Here is a 23,864-nt window from a genome sequence, read left to right on the forward strand (position 1 = left end):
TTTGAAATCGCCTCAAACTGGTGTTGTGCAATATTTTATTTGTTGCAGCATGTGGTTAGGACCAGTTTCACTAATGAATCTGAACCAGATTCAGAGGTTTCTGGCAGGTCAGTGTGATTCATGGTGGAACTATTTCATCATTAAGAAACCTTTGTGTGCCAAATAAACATGTCTGAGAGTGTAGCATACATGAAAGAGGGATACTTCCTCCCTTCCTCCTCTTCCCCCTTATAAGGCCGCAGGAAGAGCCGGGCCAGCCTGGAATTAAAAAAACCTTAATTTTACCTCCATCTAGTGATCACCATGAGGAAGCTTATTTTTGGAAAAACATAAAGGCCCAGAACTCACAAATAAGTTAAATAGACTTTACTGACCTTTCAATAGAACAGATACAGTAAAAGTGATATATGGAGGCAAACTGCATTTTAATTGAGATTGGGTTTGAATAAAAGTTCTGACCTGATTAGATTTTACAATTCTTTTCTTGTTTTTTAACAAAACCTAATTTTCTATAACTCTTAGAGGTATATAAGATCAAAACTGAAAAAAAATGTAAAATGTAAAAAGTTGCAGGCAGTACCATATTGTGTTCACCAAATTGAAATAAATTTTTGAAAAAATGGTTCACAATAAACACTCTTTCATTTACTTCTTTATTATTATTTTTATTTGACAAATGTGAAAGAATTGAAGTAGAAGAATTAAATTCTGAGTTACAAGGCAAGTGTTGATTTTTGACAATATTTAACCTTAGTGCTTGCGGCTGAACAGTGAGGCAAACTTCAACTGAAAGATGTCGTAAGTTGATAGCTGAAAAAAGTATGCAGCATTTTCATTTCCTTATAAAAGAGCAGTATTTATCTTTTTGTAATGAGTAAAGTTTTTTTTCTATAACAATTGCCAAAGTGTTTCTTTCTAATTTGAACCAGACAAAGTGTAGTTTGTCCTTTATAGTAAAAAAAAATAAATAAAATTAGTTGACAATAAAAATCATACAGTTAGTCTATTTCGAGTTTAATGTGCATATCTGTACATTTCCACAAGGAAAAAAGAGAAAAAGGAGAGTGGCGTCAGGAAAAGACGAGACACAACATGTCCAGGCAGTGTTATAATCTTCTTGCCTAGAGCAGAAGAAAACTGTCATTAACTGCATAACATCATCAGGTTTCAAGCAGGCCACGTATACAGCAGCTACCTCTGTCACACTAAACAGATGCGTCAAAGTCCATCCTTTCCTCATTCCAGTCAATCTGATCACATCGTCTTCTCACTCTCTGACCCTGGGAACATACAGTGCTAAACAGAAGAGCAAGAAGAATTTGTTTACTTGCTAATAGAAATTTTGCCTAGAGTAGCGCTAGCAATGAACTGCACTTGGTGAATAAATGAAAGGCTTAACAGCCAAATGAGGTAGCATGAAATGTTACCTAAGCCAGTGATAACAATGGGTTGCCTCACACAGTCTTGCTTAACACATCCGGATAAGTGGATTCCTCATGAAAACGTCACTCATGCACATAGTAATTATGAAAAAGTAATTGAATTGTAATAGTAGCCTATTTCTGATGAACCATTCCAAGCTGATGTATACACAAACCCGAAACCTAAGGTGAGCCAGTTAGAATGAATGCGGTTGTGTTTTATTCCTTACAATATCACTAAGTATTAGGACACTTCAGTGGGTGTCAAAAGCCCAGGAAACAGATTGTCTTGTCATTTCTACTCTAATTCATTGTCCATCTTACAGATTTCAATTTAAAGTTTATTAACGACTTATTATTAAACTTTGCATTTGTATATTTACACCATGTACCAAATAAACAACTTCTTCACTTCTTCACCCACTTTTCCTGATGGGTTATCAATCTATAATCTTTTAAATCTATAAAGTTTACTGCAATCAGCAATCTATATGGTCATCTCACTGTCTTTCATCTGCCTTCATACAGAGATTGCTGTATGAAGGAAGCTTAATTATCCTGCTCTAATCCGATTACACGCCATTAAATTATGTCTACAATGTCATCATGACGCCCATGTCTAATTCTAATAAGCACCTTAGACCACACCCACCATCGTCAACATAGAGGGACCACCGGGGTCTGAGAACTTCTAAAGAAAATCCATAAACCCATAGGAGAAGCATCTGTTCAAGACACACTATACTCTCAGGTAGGCCAGACAGCTCTCTATCCCAACCTCTTTGTCTCTTTATAATTAGAAAATATTTTGTGTATCTTATATATGAAATAAATCCTGTTCATTGCTAACCATTAAGAAGCATCTTTAATCAGATCATGTTCCTGATAATGAACCACCAAATATGATCTGCTCAGAGTGCTTTTTTGCAATGATATGCCTGTGCTATGCACTCTGAGAAAAATGGTTCTTGAAAGTTCATGGGATAAGTAGGGGTTCTTAGCTTCGAAAAAAGGTTCTACTTTGAACCCTTTCAGATAAGGATGGTGCATAGAATTCAATTCAGTTTTATTAACATGTCACAAAGCAAATTTATGAAATTGGGATTTATGAACCAGACTTAAATTGTCTAATAATGACTTATACATTGTAGTTCCTCTACAATGGCATATAACTACAAGTGCTTTGTTCAGTTTTTCTTTCCTTCATATGTTCAAATATCAAGCTTTTTTGTTTTTGCTCTAATGCTCCAAAGCTCATGACCTGTAATAGTCTAACTATGTTTTTCATCTAGCTGTATATCGAGATGATCTGTACACACACACACACAAAAAAAATTTAGAGCAAAAAAAATGTCTGAAGGGCTTTTCAGGGGGAACCCAGAAGAGGATGAGTTTCCTTTGTAGTGGTTAATACTATGTACAAACAGTGAAAGAACTGATTGAATCATAGATATATGAAAATTTACTGTAATTAAAATGCCTGTCCAGAATATATTAAAGAAACCTTCATAAGAAATAAATAATATATAATACTAAAATTAAACAACAAGAACAAAAAAAAAAACTATAACTAAACAAGCACTGCAAAAGTAATCTCTGAATAAGATTTCATATTCTAAAAGATTTCATATTAGAACATATAGGCTGATTTTAAACTAATTTAAAAACCTATTTATTAGAGACTACATAACATTTGGAGAATTAAAAACAACAAACAAACAAATAAAAAAAACTATAGCCAAAACAACAACAACAACAGCAGCAAAAATAGCTAGAGACAGCACAAGTAATATACTGTATGTAATATGTGCCTATACTACAAGCAGTACAATGCACACACACACACACACACACATATATATATATATATATATATATATATATATATATATATATATATATATATATATATATATATATATAAAATCCTTAATAATATGTAATAACTAATCTTATTAGTTATTATTGTGTGCAGACTGAGCTCAAGGCCTGATTTGACCATATTTACTGAAATTTAAAAGAGGTTTAAGATATTTACTGAAAAAACAAGAACAGGTAAGTGGATATGTTGCCTATTCATTGATGGGAGAAAAGGTGAATACATACAGAATATGTCATGTAATAAATAAAGGTCTTCGTCAAAATGGACGGCTGTAAATCTCCTGAATGCTGTTCACACTATCAGGCCTCATGTGATAACTTACAGCAGGCGTTCTCAAACTTTTTCCTCCACAAAGCTGTTTTAGTGTAAAAAAAAAAAGAAAAGAAAAGAAAGAAGAGCAGATTAATTTTATGACTACAATTGTAGCTGTTCAGATATATTAAGCACATGCAAATATGCATCATCATGTAACCTGAACTATTGTAGCTTTATTTTCCTGAAATAAATGTCATATTAACAGCTTTAATGAAATATAGATTTAATCAAATATGTAGATTTATGGTGACATTTTGAATTTATGCTTGTTTGTTTTTTAGTTACAGTATGAATCTTTAGATAATTATCAACGTTAAAACATAATAGAGAGTCACATCATTGAAACACACAGAAATTTCAACACATAACTGAAAATGTGACCAGTCATTAAGGCTTATGTTATAATAATTATAGCAATAATGAGATAATATAAATAACTCACCAAGACCACATTTTGAAAACAATTTATTACTCTAAGATATATTTTAGTCCTATTTACTGTTATATTTAATGAAATATACATAGAAATAGAAGAACATACCCATCTTATTCAACTTGATGAAAAAATATTATTAATATAAAATGAACTTGGTTTTATTACGTGACATATATTTGTTAGCTTTATGCGTAGGTACATCATTCTTTACTTAAATAATGTACTTGAAAAACATGAAATGAATGTTTCTCATAGTTTATATGAAAATATACCCACTAAGAAGAAGACACTCATCTGTCTATGCATAGCAACATGCATATGGACTTTGCGTTTCATCATTTTTAAAAATCTTCATTAATGATGTGCTACAGACCAGAGCCTCATTTAGCCACAGTGGTCATAAATCATTAAAAACCATCCTACTTGGTTTACTGACCAAAGACTTTCAAAGAATATCCACCTGAGACAATTACTACATACACCTAAAAGCACCCACACACAATACAGATGTCTGCTGAAATGCAAACCAGTGTATAATCATGTGTATTAATCTTATAATCCAAGCTCAACCCTGATAAGTGTAGGTGACACTGACATATAATCCATCTTCCTGTAGTTACATCATCATAATCAGCACGGGTTAATCCAAAACACCTGCTGACATCCTTCTCTCTAGCTATCAGTCTATTCATTCACTTTATCATTTATTCATTTATGCTTTTCTGTAGTTATAAGCTAAACACTGTGATTTAAGAAATAAATGATAGTATACTATTGGATAATTTTCTCAGTATGCCAAGGAAGTTCTCTCCATTTCTCCTTTGTTGATTACCCAAAAGGAAGTTGCGCAAAGCGGGCAAATTTGGAGATTATTTATACCATTTCCTGCAAACCCCAGAAGTTCTATCTTTATCTTTTCTCAGAAGTCTTGCTGCAGACTGTAAATATGTCAGACTTGGTGCAGGAAGATGAGCTACCAGCACCACACACAGGTAACACAATGACAGTGATGATTACTCAATAAATCATTGGTTCTTAGATTCTTATATTCTTATATGTACATTCATCTTCAGTAAGCACCATTGATGGGATGCCAATCTACTACAGTGTACCATGCACACACTCATTCATACACTTCTTCACACCTAGGGTAAATTTATAGTAACCAATTCACTTACCAGAGTGTATTTGTGATGTAATAAAAATTGTTCTAAAAAAACAACAAACAAAAAGCCAGAAATAAAAAAAGCCAGGTCCTGCATAGCCTATAACTATATCGAATTGATCAGCTAATTATCAGGTTTATTGTTAGGTGTTGAATGGAGGGAAAACATTTGTCCAGCACTGTGGGTCGACACGAGAGGACTTGAGAAACCCTACCGTGTAACTACAAATGTTTTTATTAAGCCCTATCTCTAAAAGGGGTCATCAACATGGAGACCAAGTTTATTTATTTCCCTACTATAAATGATTTACCTCACCTCAGGGAAGTCACCAAACCTTTTGTTCTCTGTGCCTGAAGTTGTTGACTACACAATCTACAGGCAGAACATTGATGCAGTGCTTTTTCAGTTGAATATGTCACACGAAACCAGACTGTGAGCATCATCATACTATGTCTGGTGGCATGTAAATATGCAACACTGCTAACAGCATAATGTGTCACCCAAACCAGATGAGTGTTCAGGAGTATGAGATGATCTAGCTCTTTCACCATAGTCAGCTCTGATTTACCCAAACACATTTTTTCATCTTCTGTATCATCTCCGTGAAGTTGGTCCCCACTCAATGCTGACAGGTTTTGTTTGAACAGGTTTCATGTGAGACAGTAAACAAACAACATTTCATTCATTTTCATCAGTGTTGGCAGTTTGGGTGAATTGACGTAACAGTAACAATCAACAGCACCTACTGGGAACCCATATGATAATCTCTGACTCAATCTGATTGTGTTCTAAGGAAATATGTAATAGCAACAAGAACAAGAAGAAACAAATTATAGCTAATATATTGCTAACAACAAATGGAACGTAACTCTCAAAAATCCACATTTGAATTAATTCCCTTTCATTTATCTTTAGCAGTGCCAGCTATAAATGATTTCTTATCAATTCTATTGAGGTACACCAATAGATTATAGAAGGTGTTGATTATTCCTGTGGTTTCTGCAGGTCCCAAAGGAGTGATCCACGACTGGAGGAAATTTAAGCTAGAAAGTGAGGACCATGAGAGCACGCCACAGAAGCGGAGAGAGCTCCTCAGACAGATGTCCAATCCCAAGGCTAATACTGATGATAACAATGAAAAAATTAACCGCAAGGTCATTACCCAATACCACAAATCCACTAAAGACTTTACCACAATCATGACTCAGTGGTCTATATTGGTACAACTGGACAATCAAGTTGAAGCAATGTTTCTTGACAAATTGATACATAGTATTTCCACTGAACTAGACCTATAGTAAAATGGTTGCTACTGTCAGTGACTACCTACTTATTAGCCATATACAGTGTTATATCTTTTATATCATATCATATCATGTTATGTCCTCTTGGCATCATATAGAACAAAACCTCCATGGTGTCTAATGAACATCACTTGAGCCAATAAAGTAATAGGGAAATGTTGAAATGGAAGTCCACAAGGACATATTCAAGCAGTATTGCCTTAGTGTCGACACATCATAAAGGTGGATGGGGAGAAAATATTATTTTAAATGATATCTATGAATCATGAAAACATTTTAAAAACAAATATGTTCAGTTGATTGGGTCTGTGTAAATACTGCTTGTGTAGTAATTGACTGTATTTGTTTCCTATATTTATACAGTATTCCATATGTGTACTGTATTCTGACCAAACCTCTCTTGGGAATTTTTTTTTTTTTTTTAGAATCTCAAAAGACAGATTTGGATAAATAGGAATAAACAAATTATTTAACATTTTATGTGGCATGGTGGTACAGTGGGTAGAGCTGCGGCCTCACAGCTGCAGGGTCCCTAAGGCCAGATTACTGTTTGTGTGCAGTTTCCCATGTTCTCCAAAAGTCCATGTGAGTTGCGGTTCTCTAGTTTCCTCTCACCTCCCAATAACATTCCTGGTGGGTGGATTTTCTACTCTAAATTGCCCCTAGGTTTGAATGAATGTGTGAATGTGGTGCCCTGTGAAGGTCTGATGGTCCATCCAAGGTGTATTCCCATATCTTGCCTAGTGTTCCCAGATCCACCATGACCATGATCAAGCAATTACTGTAAGCAATTACCCAGACCCAGAAAGCAGTTACTGTAGATGAGGGGTCTTCAATCTTATTCACAAATGGCTGGTGTGGCTGCAGGTTTTCTTTCCAACCAAGCAGGAGCCATACCTGATTTCACTTGTTGAATCAGTTCAACTTAGTATCCAATCAACGATCAAGTGTGTCTCCAGTTTGGCTGTAATGAAAGCCTGCAGCCACAGCAGCCCTTTGCAGATAAGATTAAAAACTCCTGCTGTAGATGAATGAATATGTATTTTTGTGCAGCAATAATTGGCCCAAAACATTGCATGGTGTTATCCTAAAAATTCATTAAGATCTACATTAAGAAGTGCTGAAAGTATAGAACTTTAGGGTGAGAATCTGGCACTGTAACATGATGTCATCAGCTTCATCTTGGTTCACTCTGAAATCCAAATAAAAGATATATATATATATATATCTCCAAATAAAAAATCTGTAATAATTAATAATAATAATAAATAATAATAATCTAAAAATCGTTAAAACATGATCCTGACTCAGGTCCTGCATAGCCTATAACATAATTGAATTGATCAGCTAATTATCATGCATTTTGTTAGGTGTGATGAATGGAGGGAAAACATCCATCCAACACTGTGGATCTAAAGGAAAGGACTTGTGAAGCCCTTCCATATAACTGTAAAACGTGATTTTGTTAATCCTATCTATAGCAGGGGTCATCAATTTAGAGACCAAGTTTGGTAATTTCCCTGCTCTAAAGGCAGGTGATTTACCTCACATCAGGGAAGTCACCAAACTTTTTGCTCTCTGTGCCTGACGTTGTTGACTACACAATCTACATCAGAACACTGATGTAATGCTTTTTCAGTTGAATATGTCACACGAAACTAGACTGTGAGCATCATCATACTATGACTGGTGTCATGTAAATATGCAACACTGCTAACAGCCTAATGTGTCACCCAAACCAGATGAGTGTTCAGGAGTATGAGATGATCCAGGAGGAGGATGAGCGATGTCTGAGGAAATACCGCAGGCAGTGCATGCAGGAAATGCATGAGCGCTTGAGCTTCGGGCCCAAATTCGACAGCGTCTTTGAGCTGGAAAGCAGTGAAGCCTTCCTCAAGACCATCGAGAATGAGCACCACCTCACGCTAATCATCGTGCATATCTATGATGATGCTATCAAAGGCTGTGAAGCTCTCAACAACTGCCTGAGCAGCTTGGCGGTCGAGTACTCCAGCGTGAAATTTTGTCGAATCCGGGCATCTGCCACAGGTGCAGGAGAAAGATTCACCGATGATGTCCTGCCCACTGTGCTGGTGTATAAGGCTGGAGAAATGCTGGGAAACTTCATTTGTGTTACCAAGCATCTCAATGAGGAGTTCTTCACTATTGATGTGGAGAACTTCCTCAATGAGTATGGCTTGTTGCCAGAGAAAGAATTCGCTGCCTGCCCTGATGATGATGAAGAGCTAGGGGTGGAATAGTCTAGAAAGATCATACTAGCGGAGAAGAGACATAGTAGAAGATCCATGGCAAATGTTTGGGACTAAGCATACAAATTGGCAATCATTTTGTCATGTATAGAAGCTCATTAACTCACATGCTCTAATCAGATATACATATCCCACTGCAGTTACTATACATTATTAAGAACTTGCATGTGGATTAAGGTGATGTTAAAACACACTTATATTAACCAAAGCAAGATGTTTCTTATCAGTAACTGAACAAAGACACCAAGACTATCCAAGCATATTTCCACAGAGTAAATAAATAAAACTGAGTGAAACTGAAAATTGTATCATATAATTACATAATTTGAAGGTGGCCCCATAGAGGACATACAAACTAATTCCAGTTTTTTCTGAAATTTTTGAAGGTCCTTGCTTAATCTGTGGCCATTAATGCTTAACCATTAGTGATTAACGGTGTAAATAAGAAACATCAATTTGAAGTGGTTATGTTTTGGTCTGTAGTGGCGCTTCATGGTACCACTTTTGATTAGTGCCATGGACATGGTCTGATGCCATTGTCAACATTTCTTTCTTTTTTTGAACGTCATGTTGTCAGTTCACTAATCAGACCAGAAACGGTTAATAAAATAAAATAAACTGTGAAACCCTGTGAGAGCATCCCTTTCTGACCTGTCTGAGAGTTTCTGATGTCTCTTGCCCTTTAATTAATGTTTTGATGAGCTGCCTTCAACTAAAACATATTTTAGCTAGAGTGACTCCAGCTAGAGATATCAGGATGATTCTGTGACATTTTAATTTTAATGATCTACACTATTTCTAGCTCCACCCACATGCTCTGGCCTGACTCACGTGGTACTGTATCTGAATAAAAGGGCTAATCAAATTCAGCACAAGTATGTAGAATACGTCACAATACGGCATTGGAAACAGTGACAACATGCGGGATTATAGTTAATTTGCCAAGGCACACTTAGATGTTACAGTATATTAAATTCCCTTTAATTCCCTGATACACACACACACACACACACACACACACACACACACACACACACACACACATATATATATATATATATATATATATATATATATATATATATATATATATATATATGTATGTATGTATGTATGTATGTATGTATGTATGTATGTATATAGTTAAACTAGGTTAATCTTTTTATGTATGCAATACTAATGAGTTTTTGTTTATTCCATTGGAGAAAAGGGGTGGTTTGTGTAGGATTTGGGGTGTTTTCAATTCACTTATTCAAATTCATAATAATTCATACACAAAGGTACAAAAGTAAAGGTTCAAGTAGTGATGGGATTAGTGTCCTATTCAGTCCTTCCAGGATTTCCCGATTTTACGATCGCAGAAATATCAAGCAAACTCAATATCAAGCAAACTCAAACAATATTCGGAGGAGCTTGCAATTTTTTAAAATTACCATAATATTTTCCACAGATTTGGACCAAGACGTGCCATGTGACCATCACAACGAGCATTCAGTCAACACCCTCTTGGATTCATGTTGAACATGAATACAGCTAAAAAAGTCTCATTTACCAACAAACATCACTGTGAAATACCGTGCAAAACAATTTCGTGCAATTGTAATTTTGCCAATTCAAGTAGTTTTCCGCAAAAAAGCACAAAAAGACACAGCAAAATCAAGCATTTTTGGCTGTAACAATCACAAAAAAAACCTCAGTGAAATCCTGTACGAACTGATTATTTGTATGAAATCAGATTAATTCCAACATCATCAACCTTATTGTTTGAAGTAATATAAGTAATGCAAAAGTTTAATGACTTCAGGTTTGCACAGAATCGGCATTTCTTGATGATGTATGTTCCTATGTACACTGTCAATATTTTGGGGCACATATATTTTGAAATATTTCCATGACAATATTGTGTACTGAATGGGTCAATATACTGTACATTATATAACTGATTATTGACCTATTTATAGTACTGAAGTTATGTTTAAGAACGTAGTGAATTGTTTAACTATACTGTATATATAGAGGTTTGCTGTTACGGCAGCCAAACAGAGTACATTAATAAATAATCAAATAGCAATTTCATTAGATTACTTCCCACTTGGGTCCCCAGTTTGAACTCTGGTTAATGAGTAGTTTCACGTCTTCCCAATGTTCTTATGGTTTTCCTACAGTTTCTGCCCAGCTCCTAAAAACATGCTGTTGGGTGACTGGGTACGAAAAAAAAAGTGTGAATGCGTGTGTAAATGAGTGTACATGGTACCCTGTGATTTACTAGCATTCAATTTGGGGTGTTTTCCTTTATTTTCAGGAATTTGACACAACTCAATAATTAACACAAACTGAAAGCACAGACTCTCCCAAAAATCTCAGGTTGTGTGAAATTTAAAAACTATTGTTTTTATTATTATTGTTTTGTTAAATAACCAAACGTCGTTACAAAACACTTGATTGTTTTTTCCCACACAGAAATTCATGTGTAAAACTTGAATTCAATAACAGACTGTGTGATAACATGCTCTCCGTGGTTACACTATGAAGACTCTGTAACAGTAGATCTGTGAATAATATAATTACTATGTTCTGTCATCAATCAGCGTGATCATGGTTCATGCAGAAAATGGGTTTGCATAGTACGAATATAAAAAGTGAACTTTGAGTAATAAGGATATTCTTACTGTCCAACACGCTTTACGTTTATGCGGATTTTTGGTATCAAAGGAGTGATCACACTGAGATTTTAATCAAAAATTTATTACACTGCCAAAAATTTGTCATCAGCCATCTTTGGTTGCAATGGGACTAAATCGCCAGCCAGTGTGCAAGTCACATTACAGTACATACATGTCCTAAGACCACTGATTTCAATTCACAAAAACTTATGAATAATTCAATGTATAATTATGCATGAATGTCTGCAGGACTGCACAACATGTCTTTGATGTTGTGTGTGTGCGACACTGAGACAAAACAACAATTCATAATTTATTAATGAATGAAGTGTTTAGTGATGGAACCCATAACAGGAGAATGAGGACACTGCTCATTGCTTGGAAACCGCTCCAGTTGGACAGGTTCCTGTATTACAGCCATCAGTGAGTCACTGCCTCAATTCTATTATGGGTCAGTGAGAAAATTTTAATAGGGTGGAAAAAAAAAATCATTAAAATCTTAATGATTAATGGAACATTTGTCCCATCCTTCGTTAAATAAATGTAATATGTTGATGCGGGTTTTAATATTTGTTTAGTTTGATCTTTTTTTTTTTTTTATCTTGTGGACAATTATAACAAGTTATAATTTACAATTGTAATTCAGAAAATATGTCATTTGAAGAGATAGAAAAGTAATTTTCTATAGTTTATTAATTTATTTTGATAAAGTTTTAATAAACAACTGTGGTCTCGCTGTTACTCAGTAAGATAGAGTAGAGAGGTTGCTGTGGCCAAGAGGGCGACCGCAGCTGCCACCGCCATGCCTGCTGGGAAGAGAGAGACCAAGAGAAAAAAAAGAGAATGATGAAAGGGGGAATTTTTTTTTTTAACACACTGGAAAAACACTGGCCCATAGTGATTCACTTATGACTGGGTTTCAGTCACATACAATTAGAGGAACAGTTAACAAAAAAAGGACATTTACACAGTTTTCTCTCTGTAGCCAGTCATCAGAGATGAGTTTGCTGTCTCTTTAGTTTTGCACTGGAGTTAATGTAAACATTGTTGGTGCCAGATCAGCTGGTTTGAGCAACTGAGAAACTGTTGATCTGGGATTTTCACACACAACAATCTACAAAGTTTACTCAGAATGGTGTGTGTAAAATAACCCCAAAAAACACAACATCCAGTGGACGGCAGCTCTGCAGGCAGAAACGGCGTATTGATGCTAGAGATCAGAGGACACTGGCCAGGCTGGTTTGAGTCGTGTCAGCCGAGAATAGATATCTACGGCTAAAGTGGGTAAAGGCTGATTGAAACTAGACTGCTGAAGATTGGAAAAAGACCAGGCGATGGAACACGATATGGTCTTTTGCTGTTGTAGCGCATTCACCACAAGGTTCAACATACTGTGCAATCGGAGATGCTTTTCTGCTCACCACAGTTGTAAAGAGTAGTTATTTGAGTTACCATAGCTTTCCTGTTGAACAAGATTGAACAAGTCTGGCCAGTCTCCTCTGACCTGTCTCAGGTCACTGAATGGTTTTTTTTTCTTTTCACCATTCTGTGTAAACTCTATAAACTGTTGTGAGTGAAATACTTTTTTCCACTTAGATCACATTTCTCCCCATTTTCATGTTTCATGTGAACTTCAACAAAGTTCTTGTACCTGTATCTGCATGATTTTATGCATAATAATAATAATAATAATAATAATAATAATAATAATAATAATACTTCCTAATTTACTTACACATTCACACACAACCTTTTGTCTGTAACACACCTGCATATTGTATTGCTGCATTCTTTTTTGGCACGGTTTCAGCGCTGGATTGTGTAGGTACTTGAGTAGCTTCTTCGTCACATCCATCTTCCACTCCCAAAACAGAGAAACATGCTGAAACACACATACACGTACACACACACACATTGACACAGAAATCCCCACATGAACATTCTCTCCATATTATAGGGGCACGTTTCTTCCAAGCCTGGGGCCTTAGAATCAGTGTTATGGTTTGAATAGCTTTTCAGTTCAGTTGTTCATAGGATATCAAGAGTTTGTTCAGGCTGGTCTATGCAGGATTAGGCAATGTTCAAATAGCTTTTACAATGTCTTCAAAAATTCCTGGCACACATTCTGTTAACACACCCTTCAAGCATCAAATTTTTTAAGCACTAAAATCATAGATACATACTCTAACTAGGAATGGGGAAATGTTAAACTTTTATCAGTTTAAAAATCACGTGGTCAAACAAAGAATTGCTCCATGAACATTACAGTAATTTTTTTTTTTTACTGATGTTATGATGCTGCGATCATATCATCAAATATCATGATGAGAAGAAGAAGAAAAAAAAAACATTTTCAAAATGCTGTTTGTCAAATCACATTTGTTAGAGGATGAACTCTCGACACCTTCCAATGAAAAAAAGCGAAACCTTCCCATATCTCAAAATGATGCTACCTTCCAAATTTGGTGATGATTGGGCGTTTGTAAGAAAGAAGCGAAAAAACGATCAAAAAATGATCAAAATGGCAGAAAATTCAATATGGTAGAAATGAACATCATGGTGTCCACTGAATTCGGCTTGACCCAAAAATTCAGAGGAAAGTGGAATTGTGTTTCTACAACACTGTCTTAGGGAGTTATTATAAACATATTTCCAAATTTGCCCTATTGATGCTGCTAGAGGGCTTGAGTGTCATCGATCAAAAATGCTGTGAAGGTAGCAGAGACTGTGCCGATTTTCATAAAAAGGGCTATGGGACATTCGGTGCTTGTCCCCCTAATAAGCAAACCACTTCCTGAACTATGATGATATATGTGACGTTACTCTGAGCCTCCATGCTGGTGTCCACATCCCCCTCTGATAAGTCACACCCGAGCATTTCTTTAAACCGCTCAGCCACGTCCGCAGTGCTCTCATCTGGGAAAATGTAGTCACACACACTCAGGCCAGAGCCTGATAGGGGGGCAAACACACGCCGTGGTAGATCCTGCTGCCCACAAGCTAGATCTGCTGAGATAAAACATGAAATCATATCATATTTTACTTTAAAATGTGCTTGACTTTGTAAATTCAACACTATATTAATTTAAATACACATGTGCAATAAGGAAAAACCTGTTTTTTCTACTGAAAGCACTCCATTATTTTTGCCCTCTGAATGACCCAAAGGTTGGCTTCTGCAAAGCCATAATTACGAAAGTCCTTGTTTTTCTGCTTTAAACAGAACATGCAACACAATTTATATTTGTTAATGCTTCAGGGAGCAAGAATAAGAGTTAACACTGACCATGTCTATATTTTTATTTTTCAAGGTTCATACAGCTTTTCTAAAGTGAAATTCCAGCAGTTTCAAGGGGGATATTCAGAATGAACCAAACCCCAGTATAAGTTACAGCAAAGATTGAAGTTAATAGATTAAAGTTTAACACTTTCTATTGAGTTCTAGCTTTCTATTGACACCAAACGCGATACTATGATATACTATAGAGTCGTAGCGTGAGTTGAAGGGATCATTTACAACTTCCAGTACAATTCCAACCTGTTCTGCCCTAAAGGTATTTTGAACCTGTAACTTTTATTTTCCAGGAAATTTAAGTCAAACTGGCAGCCAGATATAAAGGTGTAATACAACTGGTCAGAAAAATATCTGATACTCATAGACACTTCCTGCTGATATGCTTTAGATTCATTGCTTAAAGGCCAACTATTAACATTACAGTCAACTCCACTGAGAGAACTTCCTGGCACTCTAGCACTCAAAACACACAGGACCAGACATGCGACGATGGAGTAAATCTTAGAAATTTCACAAATTCATAGCGCCATCTAGTGTCCACTTTCACATACTTCTATTATTAACTAAAGCCAATAATGTGTTTAACGTATAAACATTTGTTCTGGAGCTTTAAAAGACTAACATTCTTTTGCACTTTGATTAATATCATGCATTTTTTTTTTACCTGCTTCACTCATGAGCAGATCCTCCAGAAGCATCTCCACGCGGCTGAAAACTGTGTTCACTACGTCCCTCTTGATTGCCTGTGAAAGTTGGAGCAAAACACAGAAACTGTAACAATGAGATTTTTAAGGAACTACACTAAGAAAACCCCTCAGGATATTCATTTATTGAAACAAAAAATAAATAAATAAATAAATTAATAAAAAATTCACAGATTGGTGATGTATACTTACAGAAGTCAGGCAAACTGTATTCAACTGCATTTAAAGTTTAACAAATAGAATATGATTAAAAATGGATAAATAAAATAGTACGATAAGTGTACCAGTGAATATCATTTTTTGTGGTATATTATGATAGAAAATTATTTGGTTAGAGAATACACTACAATATTTTACATACAGTAGTGCAGTGTTGCCCTCTCACAGCTTCAGGGTCCCTGGAATGATCCGGAGCTTGTTTATATAGTGTTATAGTCTATATAGAGTTTGTGGGCTTACTCCGGGTTCTCCAGTTTCCTCCCACCTCCCAAAAACATGGCAGAAGGTGGAATAGCTCTGCTAAAATCCGTTTTCCTAGAATACACACTGACTATGTTTACATGTACAGCAGTAATCTAATTATTGACCTTACTCTGATTAAGATAATAATGTGATTAAGGTGTTTACATGAGTCGCTTTTAGAATACTCCTGTCATGTTCCCGTTTTACATGTTATAGAACATAATTAGATTACGGCACACGTCATTACGTCACCGTGCCACGCCGTCCCTCCAGAATTTCATGTATCAACATACAGTTGGTCTTCGTTATGGTACCGTATACAGTTTTGGGTGCTTTTGTTTAATTTTTTACGAACTCTTTAAGTGCAGTTAATTATTTGTCATGCTATACGTGCTAACAGACAACTGCTTGAAGCCGTGGGCTGCGTCTCAAACCGCGTACTTACTGTCTATATAGTAGCTGAGATACATGTATTTTTCCCCACTACAGGCCTATGGTAGGCAAGTATGCGGTTCGGGACGCAGCCGAACTCTTTTGTTCGCAGTAAAATGTTGAGAACTGCCGTGTGTGATCGTGTCCTGTCGCAAAATGCGGTGAAAACTCTCACACGACGCTCATAATGTGATTAAGGTGTTTATATGTCTGTAATACACATCCATAATGTGACTAAAACAGGAGTACTCCACCTGTCTTAATTCGATTAGAGCTTAATTCGAGTATGACCTTAATTAGATTAAGGTAATTAAAATTGCTGTTTATGTGGTAGTTTCTTAATCAAAGTATCGTCTTAATCGGGTTAAGAGTGGATTATTGTTGTCCATGTAAATGCAGCTGCTACAAACTTGACCAGCATAAAGCAGTTACTTAAGATGAATAAATGAATAACAATGCTTTTATAAGGCCTTTATGATCTGTAGTTAAACTGAATGCAGGAATAACTGATTTTTAGCACTTTTAAACTTTTTAAAAAGATGTCATCATCTGTATTAGAATTGAATTATTGCTTGATCACACAATATATAATCACCATAGCAATATACAGTACATTGACACTGTCACAAAAAAAGCTTCCCAGAAATGTAATCTCGGACCTCTAATGAGCAAACTGATGGCCACATTTTCATCATTTTCAACAAGAGCGCCAAGATAAAAAAACAAAATGACCAAAAATATGTGAAAGTACTTAAACATACACAACTTCTCATCAAAAGGGCTGGTGTATTATAGGAGATCAAATTATGGAAAGATCTAAACTACACTCCTGACATCAGTTAAAACAAATCCTGCTTTCAAAACACCTATTTGAACAATTTCCTGATGATAGAGAAACAGAAAATGGACTTTAAATCTGCTGGTTTAAAAATCACAGGTTGTAATTTACATTTTGTTTTTTTTTTAATACAGTCATCTGAAAAAATAAGTACACCACATGAAAATTGCTGGCTTTTTTGAGATATTTGGACAAGCAAACATTTGATCATTGCCTATTAATGAAGTTGATATACTTAAACAAAAAGGATAACTAGCTTTTTCAATCATTTACATTCAACAGAAACATCATTAGATGTGAGCTTCTTCTGTGGGAAAAGTAAATACACCCTTGGCCTCAGAAGCTGGTATTGCCCCCTTTAGCAGAAATAACTTCCTGTAGGCGTTTTGCATAATTGTCAACCAGGCTTGCTGGAATTTTTGACCACTCTTCCATGCAATATTCTTTCAGTTGTAAGATGTTTGAAGGTTTTCTTGCACATTCTGCCCATTTCAAATCCCCCTACAACATTTCAATGGGATTCAAATCCAGGTTTTCAATAGGCCATTCCATAACCCTCCATTTCTTCTTTTTGAGCCTTTCCTTGGTGGATTTGCTAGTGTGCTTAGAATCATTATCCTGTTGAAAGATCCACTTTCGGTTCAACTTCAACTTTCAGATGGATGATCTTCACATTATCTTCAATCACTCTTTGATACAGTGCAGAATTCATAGTTGAATCAATGAATGCAAGCTGTCCAGCCCCTGAGGCAACGAAGCAACCCTAAACCACAACATTTCCACCACCGTGCTTCACAGTTAGTATGAGGTGCTTCTCCTGAAAAGCTGTTTTTGGTCTGCGCCAAACATGCCTGCTGTTACTGTGGGCAAACAACTCTACCTTTGATTCATCTGTCCAAAGCACATTATTCCAAAAGGCATGGTCTTTTCCTGTATGCTCATTGGCAAACTGTAGTCTTGCTCTAATGTTCTTTTTAGACAGCAAAGGCTTTTTCCTAGCACGATTCCCACGCAGGTCAAACCTGTGCAGTCTCTTTCTGATTGAAGAAGCATGCACTTTGACACCAACAGTTGCAAGACTTACTAGAATATCCTGTGATGAATTTTTGGGGTTCTTGGAGACTTCTTTTTGCTTCAGGTGGACTGCTCTCGTAACGAATTTGCTGGGACGGCCAATCCTGAACTAATTGGCAGTCGTTTGAAATCTGCATCATTTGTAGATTAATTTCCTTACAGTTGAATGATGTATTTCAAATAATTTAGAGATCTTTTAAAATCCCTTACAAGACTCATAGGCATCCACAACCTTCAATTCTGAAGGCCTTTCAGAACTCTTTAGATCTTGACATGATGACAGCACACACCTCAATAGCAAAAGGGAAAACCAGACACTAGATATGAGAGGGTTAAATAAGACAGGTTCCACCTGCACTCCCTAAACAGGTTCTAATCACTGGCAGGTGTGATATATATTAGGGGTGTACTTACTTTTTCCATGTGACTGATCTGTTTTTTTCTCATTTAAATTGTGAAAATGACTACAAAATGCCAATTTTATGTGTTATTTGATAGAGTGCATAAACTTTATTAATAGGCACGGTTTCAAAGAGGATCAGATGTTTGCTTGTCCGAATATGTGGAAAAAGCCAACAATTTCCATGGGGTGTACTTATTTTTTCACAGGACTGTATGTGTGTTGCTGTTTTTGAAAACCACATCAGTGAAGTTGTGTTTAACTCATTAATTGCGTCTGCTCTATTTCTGACTTTATGAAATTATGCTGGCTGAACATATAATTTAAATCAGTATTAGTGACTACAAAACTGCACAGCTACTGTATGTTCAGCTTTTCTCAGGCATGCTACTGTATATAATCCATTCAGTGTTGTACTTATCAGCATGCACTCTCCTGTGGATTTACTGCATATTTTGCACTCGTCTCAGACTGCTGTGTATTTATACTTTATGTAGTCCTGTTTATCGCAACACTGCGCTGTGTGTCACACCATGGTACTGAATACACAATACCTTTTTCCAATGTATACAACCTACATATGGAGAAATGACAATAAAACCCACGTGACGTTTTGGTCAGGAACTAACCTTAACACGGCTGAATATATATATACATATAAAATAAAGAACACTGAATGTAACACACATTACTGTGCTCACCTGTGCGGCGTGTCTGGTTTTAGGTTTGTTGGTGTGAATGTAAGCTCTGCAGTGAACTGCTCCTCTCACACATACCGAGCCGCTGCACTCCTGCACTACAGCGCTGGACATCTGGCCTGCATCTGCGTCCTCCTGATTCACACTCTTTATTAAACAGAGCAACATCTCACACAATAACTCGCTTACTTGATTCACGTTATACTTACTGTCAGGATGAGGAGCTGCGCTTGAACTGTCTGCTGCTGGCTCGCCTTCGTGCTCTTTTTCTGCATCAGAATGAATACAGACGATATTTGAAGAACTATAAGCAAAACTCAAGATTACAGATTTCTCCTTACACCTCATATGTAGTCGATCGCCCAGAACATGTTTGATGTCTGAGTTCTGCACTTGAGATATTATAGTAGTCTACTCATTAAATAGGAGGTTTACACTGAATCACTTTTTTTCCTGAGCACATAGTTTGGTGTAACCTTTTTCCAGCCTGATGAGCTTCAACAACTCTTTTCCTGAGGTCCCCAGAAATCTCATTTGTTCGTGCCTTGATACACATCCACAAACATGTGTTGTGAAGATCAGACTCTGACAGATCCCTGTTTTTAAATAAAAAAGAGCTCTCACTCACACCTGATTGTCATCATTGATTGAAATCACCTGACTCTAATTTCACCTTCAAATTAAACTGCTAATCCTAGACGTTCACATACTTTTGACACTCATAAATATGCAATATTGGATCATTTTCCTCAATAAACTGTAACTTTGAGGGGAAATAAAATTGGGTATAATCAAAAGTAGCCTTAAAAATACTCACTGGCCCTAATAGGAGCTCGGAGTCATCTGTCACAGCTTTGCCGTTTATGAGACAGAGAGCAGCCTCGATCTGTTTAGCCCACATCCTCAGTCCGTCCTGTAACATACCACACAGGAATTCCTCTCATTTAGTAATTGAGCTGTCAAGCAGATGCAGGTTAACATATACAGTAACTAAAGGCAAAATATTACATAACCAATTCTTTGTCTTAAAGTCTCAGGGAACCTAAATCTGTGATTACGTTCTGATTAATTATGTTCATCTTGGGGGCCATGATATACAGTACAGTGGCTATGTGCTACATGGAAAAAAAATGGTCCAAATCTTTTTCGCCATTTAAAACACCTTTTTTTAGGATGGTGTGAACTCAAGGGTGGAAATGGTAAATTTATGCACTAGCCCACAGGGCAAGTGAAAACTCTTGTGAGGTCCTTAACCCTCAACTGTGTATGCAAAATACCATAAATGTAATAGAGCTTTATAATTTTGCTCAGTTTAGTCAGTGTTTCCATATACCTGATTCTGAAACGAGCATCTGCCATGTATGCTAATTAATCTGCCTAGTAGAAATTGTTCTACCAACAGCCAGATCACTCCTTGGCCAGTGTATACGCCAGTGTGTATTCAGAAGGAGCAGCAAGCACTATAGCTGCAGCATCGGGTTGCACTGCACTATCATAAAGCACCAAACATTCAAACCAAATGAAACATTTTACTTTTCTGCCACACAACTACAAGAAAAAAAAAAATCAATTTAACTCCATACATGTCATGATTTATTTGCAGCTGAAGTGATTAATTTCAGCTGGAGCGTTTTCACCTTTATGGACTCGTCGACATTTTCTGATGTGACAGGGATCTGCAAGTCGAGCTGCACACTGCAGGTGATCAGAGGCCATGAGGATGAGATGCCACTCTGATACCTCCAATCTGCAGGCTTCGCTGAACACTGAAAGAAAAGTCAGATGTACATGATTGACAGTGTAGTAAAAATCAGAGCGATATGGCTTTATAAGCAGAATAGAGTGGCATACCTTTGGATCTTTAACATCAAATGTTTTGCAGACAGCTCTGTTGCCAGTAAATTAAGGAAGACTTAAAACATTACGTTCATGTTTATAGATCACAGTAAATCACACACAACCGTCTAGGACTCACAGCGTTTGTTCTCCCACATGAGTAAGGATACTTCCTTGTTTTGGAACAGATGTGCAGGGTGATGCGCTCAGTTACGTCATCCTCTGACAGGTCCCACAGCTTGCTTTTGGATATGGATTTATCCACAGAAAAGACAAGCTGAAGAAACACATGTATTATTGAAGAGAGCTGCAGTAATAATGTTGCACTTTTAGAAACTATGCATTATGATATCTGCATTTCGCTGACTTTTGCTAACTTTCAATGTCAGTTCTCGTCGTTTCACCTTTTTCAGCGTGTTCTGGGCTTCTTTTGACACCTCAGGTGGTGCGATGAGAAACAAACCGAGAACGCTCAGGCCTCCAGGTAGCATCCGAGAAACCTACAGGTTGTAGAGTACACAGCTATAAACATTTACAATGTCTATTAAGTCATCCGAGTCATTTTGAAACGTTATACATATGGTATATTGTGTATGTGAATACCTATTGAATTCTGTTTGACTTACTGTTACTAGGTGTATACATACATACGCACACTGGCAGCAGTTTTAGCACATGTTTCTCACCTGTCTGGCATGCTCGGCAACCCACTCCACATCAATGTTGTCCAGTGAGCTCAGCGTTCTCTGGCTCTCAGCGGCTCCCTCAGTTTCTCTGTGAGGCGTCCGCACAGCCAGAACCACAAAGTCCCTCTGTGCTGAACACTAAATGGAAAAGGACAGGGACACTAAGGACGGAAGATATGGCATATGCATTTGTTATAACCCTGGAGCTACACTATATGGCCAAAAACTGGTGAACGCCTGACCAAGACACCCAGATATACACCTTCCCCAAATTGTTGCCACAAAGTTAGAAGCATGCAATTGTACCGGATGTCTTGGTATGCTGTAGAATTAAGATTTCCCTCCACTGGAACTAAGAGAGCCAAACCTGCTCCAGCATGACAGTGTCTCTGTGCACAAAGCAAGCTCCATGAAGACATGGTTTGCCAAGGTTAGATTGGAAGAACTCAAGTGTCCTGCACAGAGCCCTGACCTCAACCCCACTGAACACCTTTGGGATGAACTTTAACACCGACCGCACCCCAGGGCCATCTCACACGACATCAGTGCCTGACCTCACCAATGCTCTTGTGGCTGAATGACCACATCTCCACAGACGATTCAAAATCTAGTGGAAAGCCTTTCTAGAAGAGTGGAGGTTATTACAAAAGAAAAGGGCGACTAAATCTGGAAGAGGATTTTCAGCAAGCACAAAAATGGGTGTGATGGGCAGGTGTCCACAAATAGGTCATATAGCGTATGAGCCAGCAACAACACATGTACATTGCACCACCATACAACCCTTTTGCCCAAACTGTTTATTTAAGATTTGGGTGATGCATACAATGCTGCTATACTGGCTTATTGATGCATCAATCTGACACTTAGACAGTATAGCATCAGGTCTGTTACAGGTCTAAAATATCTATAGTCTCTATATCGGACTAAGTCTGACATAGTTTATGATACAATGCGCTAACGCATTCAATGCTGTCAATGTGTGTGACGTTGACTGACATGAAATTGATCCTGGCATGAGGTTAAACTGACATGAACTGGTATGTGGTCAGTCTCACATCAACCTCACTTGATCACAACGTGACAGTGTCAGTATAGTACTGGATCAATATTATGTATCAGCCAATACACAGACCTTTGATATTGAATCAGAAATTTAAAAAAGAGGAATTGCTGCATTGCTATATTGATGTCAATTTGATTTTAATGTCCTCACCTGGCCGATAAAAAGTCCAGTCTCACATGACCCAGCAGCTGCTGACAGGTTAGTCAGGTACTTCTCCACACACTCCTCAACAATGTAGCCTCTACCCATCCTGCACATTCAAAACACCATCATAAACATCAGTATACAATATGGAAATACACTAAGCGACCTAATGTGAGACATAATCTGACCAAGTGTACGGCTATTTTTGATTTTTATTTTATTTGAATATTGCTAATGCATGTAAACACATAATTATGAGTGTGTAAGCAACAATGCAAGATGATGATCAAGTTGCTTTACTGACACCATTTACATACATACACACACACACACACACACACACACACACACACACCTTTTCATAACATTATGTAGCAACCTAGCATACCATAAAAGCTTTTACAGGTCGTACATGCGTCAAAACCGTGAAGCTTCACTAACACTGGAATATTTAACACGCAGGGAAATAAACAAACGTTTACACCGACCTGATTATATTTCATACGCTTCTTGACTTTCTTGGCAGCATGAATGAAGAAGGAGAGCTGAACATTTATGTCTAGGTGGCTCAATCCCAAATACAACTGTATTGAAAATTAGTGCACTGCCTAGGCTGTTAAAAAAAATTCCTTATTTTACACTATACGTCAAGCACTTTAATAGGGAGTAAAGGAGCTATTTGGAATACGGCGCAAGCCTGACGTGTCGCAGCATAAAATACACGTAATTGAAAAGAAAACGCCTGATTGGACGGTTAAATTGTACAGTATGCTGT

The 23,864-nt window shown here is 36.9% G+C and overlaps 2 protein-coding genes across 6 annotated transcripts; one reads left to right on the forward strand and one right to left on the reverse strand.

Annotated features, from left to right (window-relative positions):
• Positions 1–2,010: 2,010 nt before the first annotated feature.
• On the forward strand, positions 2,011–9,419 carry pdca (phosducin a). The gene is made up of 4 exons (XM_017490429.3): positions 2,011–2,172; positions 4,978–5,046; positions 6,226–6,374; positions 8,267–9,419. The coding sequence occupies exons 2-4, from the start codon at positions 5,001–5,003 to the stop codon at positions 8,783–8,785; spliced, it is 714 nt and encodes a 237-aa protein (XP_017345918.1). The 5' UTR covers positions 2,011–2,172; positions 4,978–5,000; the 3' UTR covers positions 8,786–9,419.
• A 2,104-nt stretch (positions 9,420–11,523) lies between these two features.
• odr4 (odr-4 GPCR localization factor homolog) lies at positions 11,524–23,798 on the reverse strand. 5 transcript variants are annotated; one of them, XM_017491649.3, is made up of 14 exons: positions 23,578–23,798; positions 23,096–23,195; positions 21,883–22,020; positions 21,601–21,696; positions 21,367–21,473; positions 21,212–21,248; positions 20,998–21,126; positions 20,178–20,273; positions 19,570–19,629; positions 19,364–19,492; positions 15,417–15,495; positions 14,281–14,466; positions 13,226–13,339; positions 11,524–12,266 (listed from the first exon to the last, which is right to left on the reverse strand). In XM_017491649.3, exons 2-14 carry the CDS (start codon positions 23,192–23,194, stop codon positions 12,196–12,198), a joined length of 1,341 nt encoding a protein of 446 aa, XP_017347138.1. In that variant the 5' UTR covers position 23,195; positions 23,578–23,798; the 3' UTR covers positions 11,524–12,195. The 5 variants fall into 5 exon arrangements, with proteins under 5 accessions (XP_017347138.1, XP_017347137.1, XP_017347139.1 ...); XM_017491648.3 differs by having other exon boundaries at positions 14,281–14,463; positions 19,364–19,495; XM_017491650.3 differs by having other exon boundaries at positions 11,524–12,263; positions 14,281–14,463; positions 19,364–19,495; positions 23,578–23,797.
• Between the last annotated feature and the right edge of the window lie 66 nt (positions 23,799–23,864).

This window comes from Ictalurus punctatus, chromosome 17 (genome assembly GCF_001660625.3).
Source record: "Ictalurus punctatus breed USDA103 chromosome 17, Coco_2.0, whole genome shotgun sequence".
Taxonomy (NCBI): domain Eukaryota; kingdom Metazoa; phylum Chordata; class Actinopteri; order Siluriformes; family Ictaluridae; genus Ictalurus; species Ictalurus punctatus.

Bases quoted from the DNA above. Each gene is read 5' to 3' on its own strand.
- pdca (XM_017490429.3), top strand. From the start codon at position 5,001: ATGTCAGACTTGGTGCAGGAAGATGAGCTACCAGCACCACACACAG. The intron at 5,047-6,225 runs GTAACACAATGA...TGGTTTCTGCAG, and splicing joins GCTACCAGCACCACACACAG to GTCCCAAAGGAGTGATCCAC. The intron at 6,375-8,266 runs GTCATTACCCAA...CACCCAAACCAG, and splicing joins ATGAAAAAATTAACCGCAAG to ATGAGTGTTCAGGAGTATGA.
- odr4 (XM_017491646.3), bottom strand. From the start codon at position 23,194: ATGGGTAGAGGCTACATTGTTGAGGAGTGTGTGGAGAAGTACCTGACT. The intron at 21,474-21,600 runs GTGAAACGACGA...GTGTTTCTTCAG, and splicing joins CCCAGAACACGCTGAAAAAG to CTTGTCTTTTCTGTGGATAA. The intron at 21,127-21,211 runs GTATGCCACTCT...CTTTTCTTTCAG, and splicing joins TTGATGTTAAAGATCCAAAG to TGTTCAGCGAAGCCTGCAGA.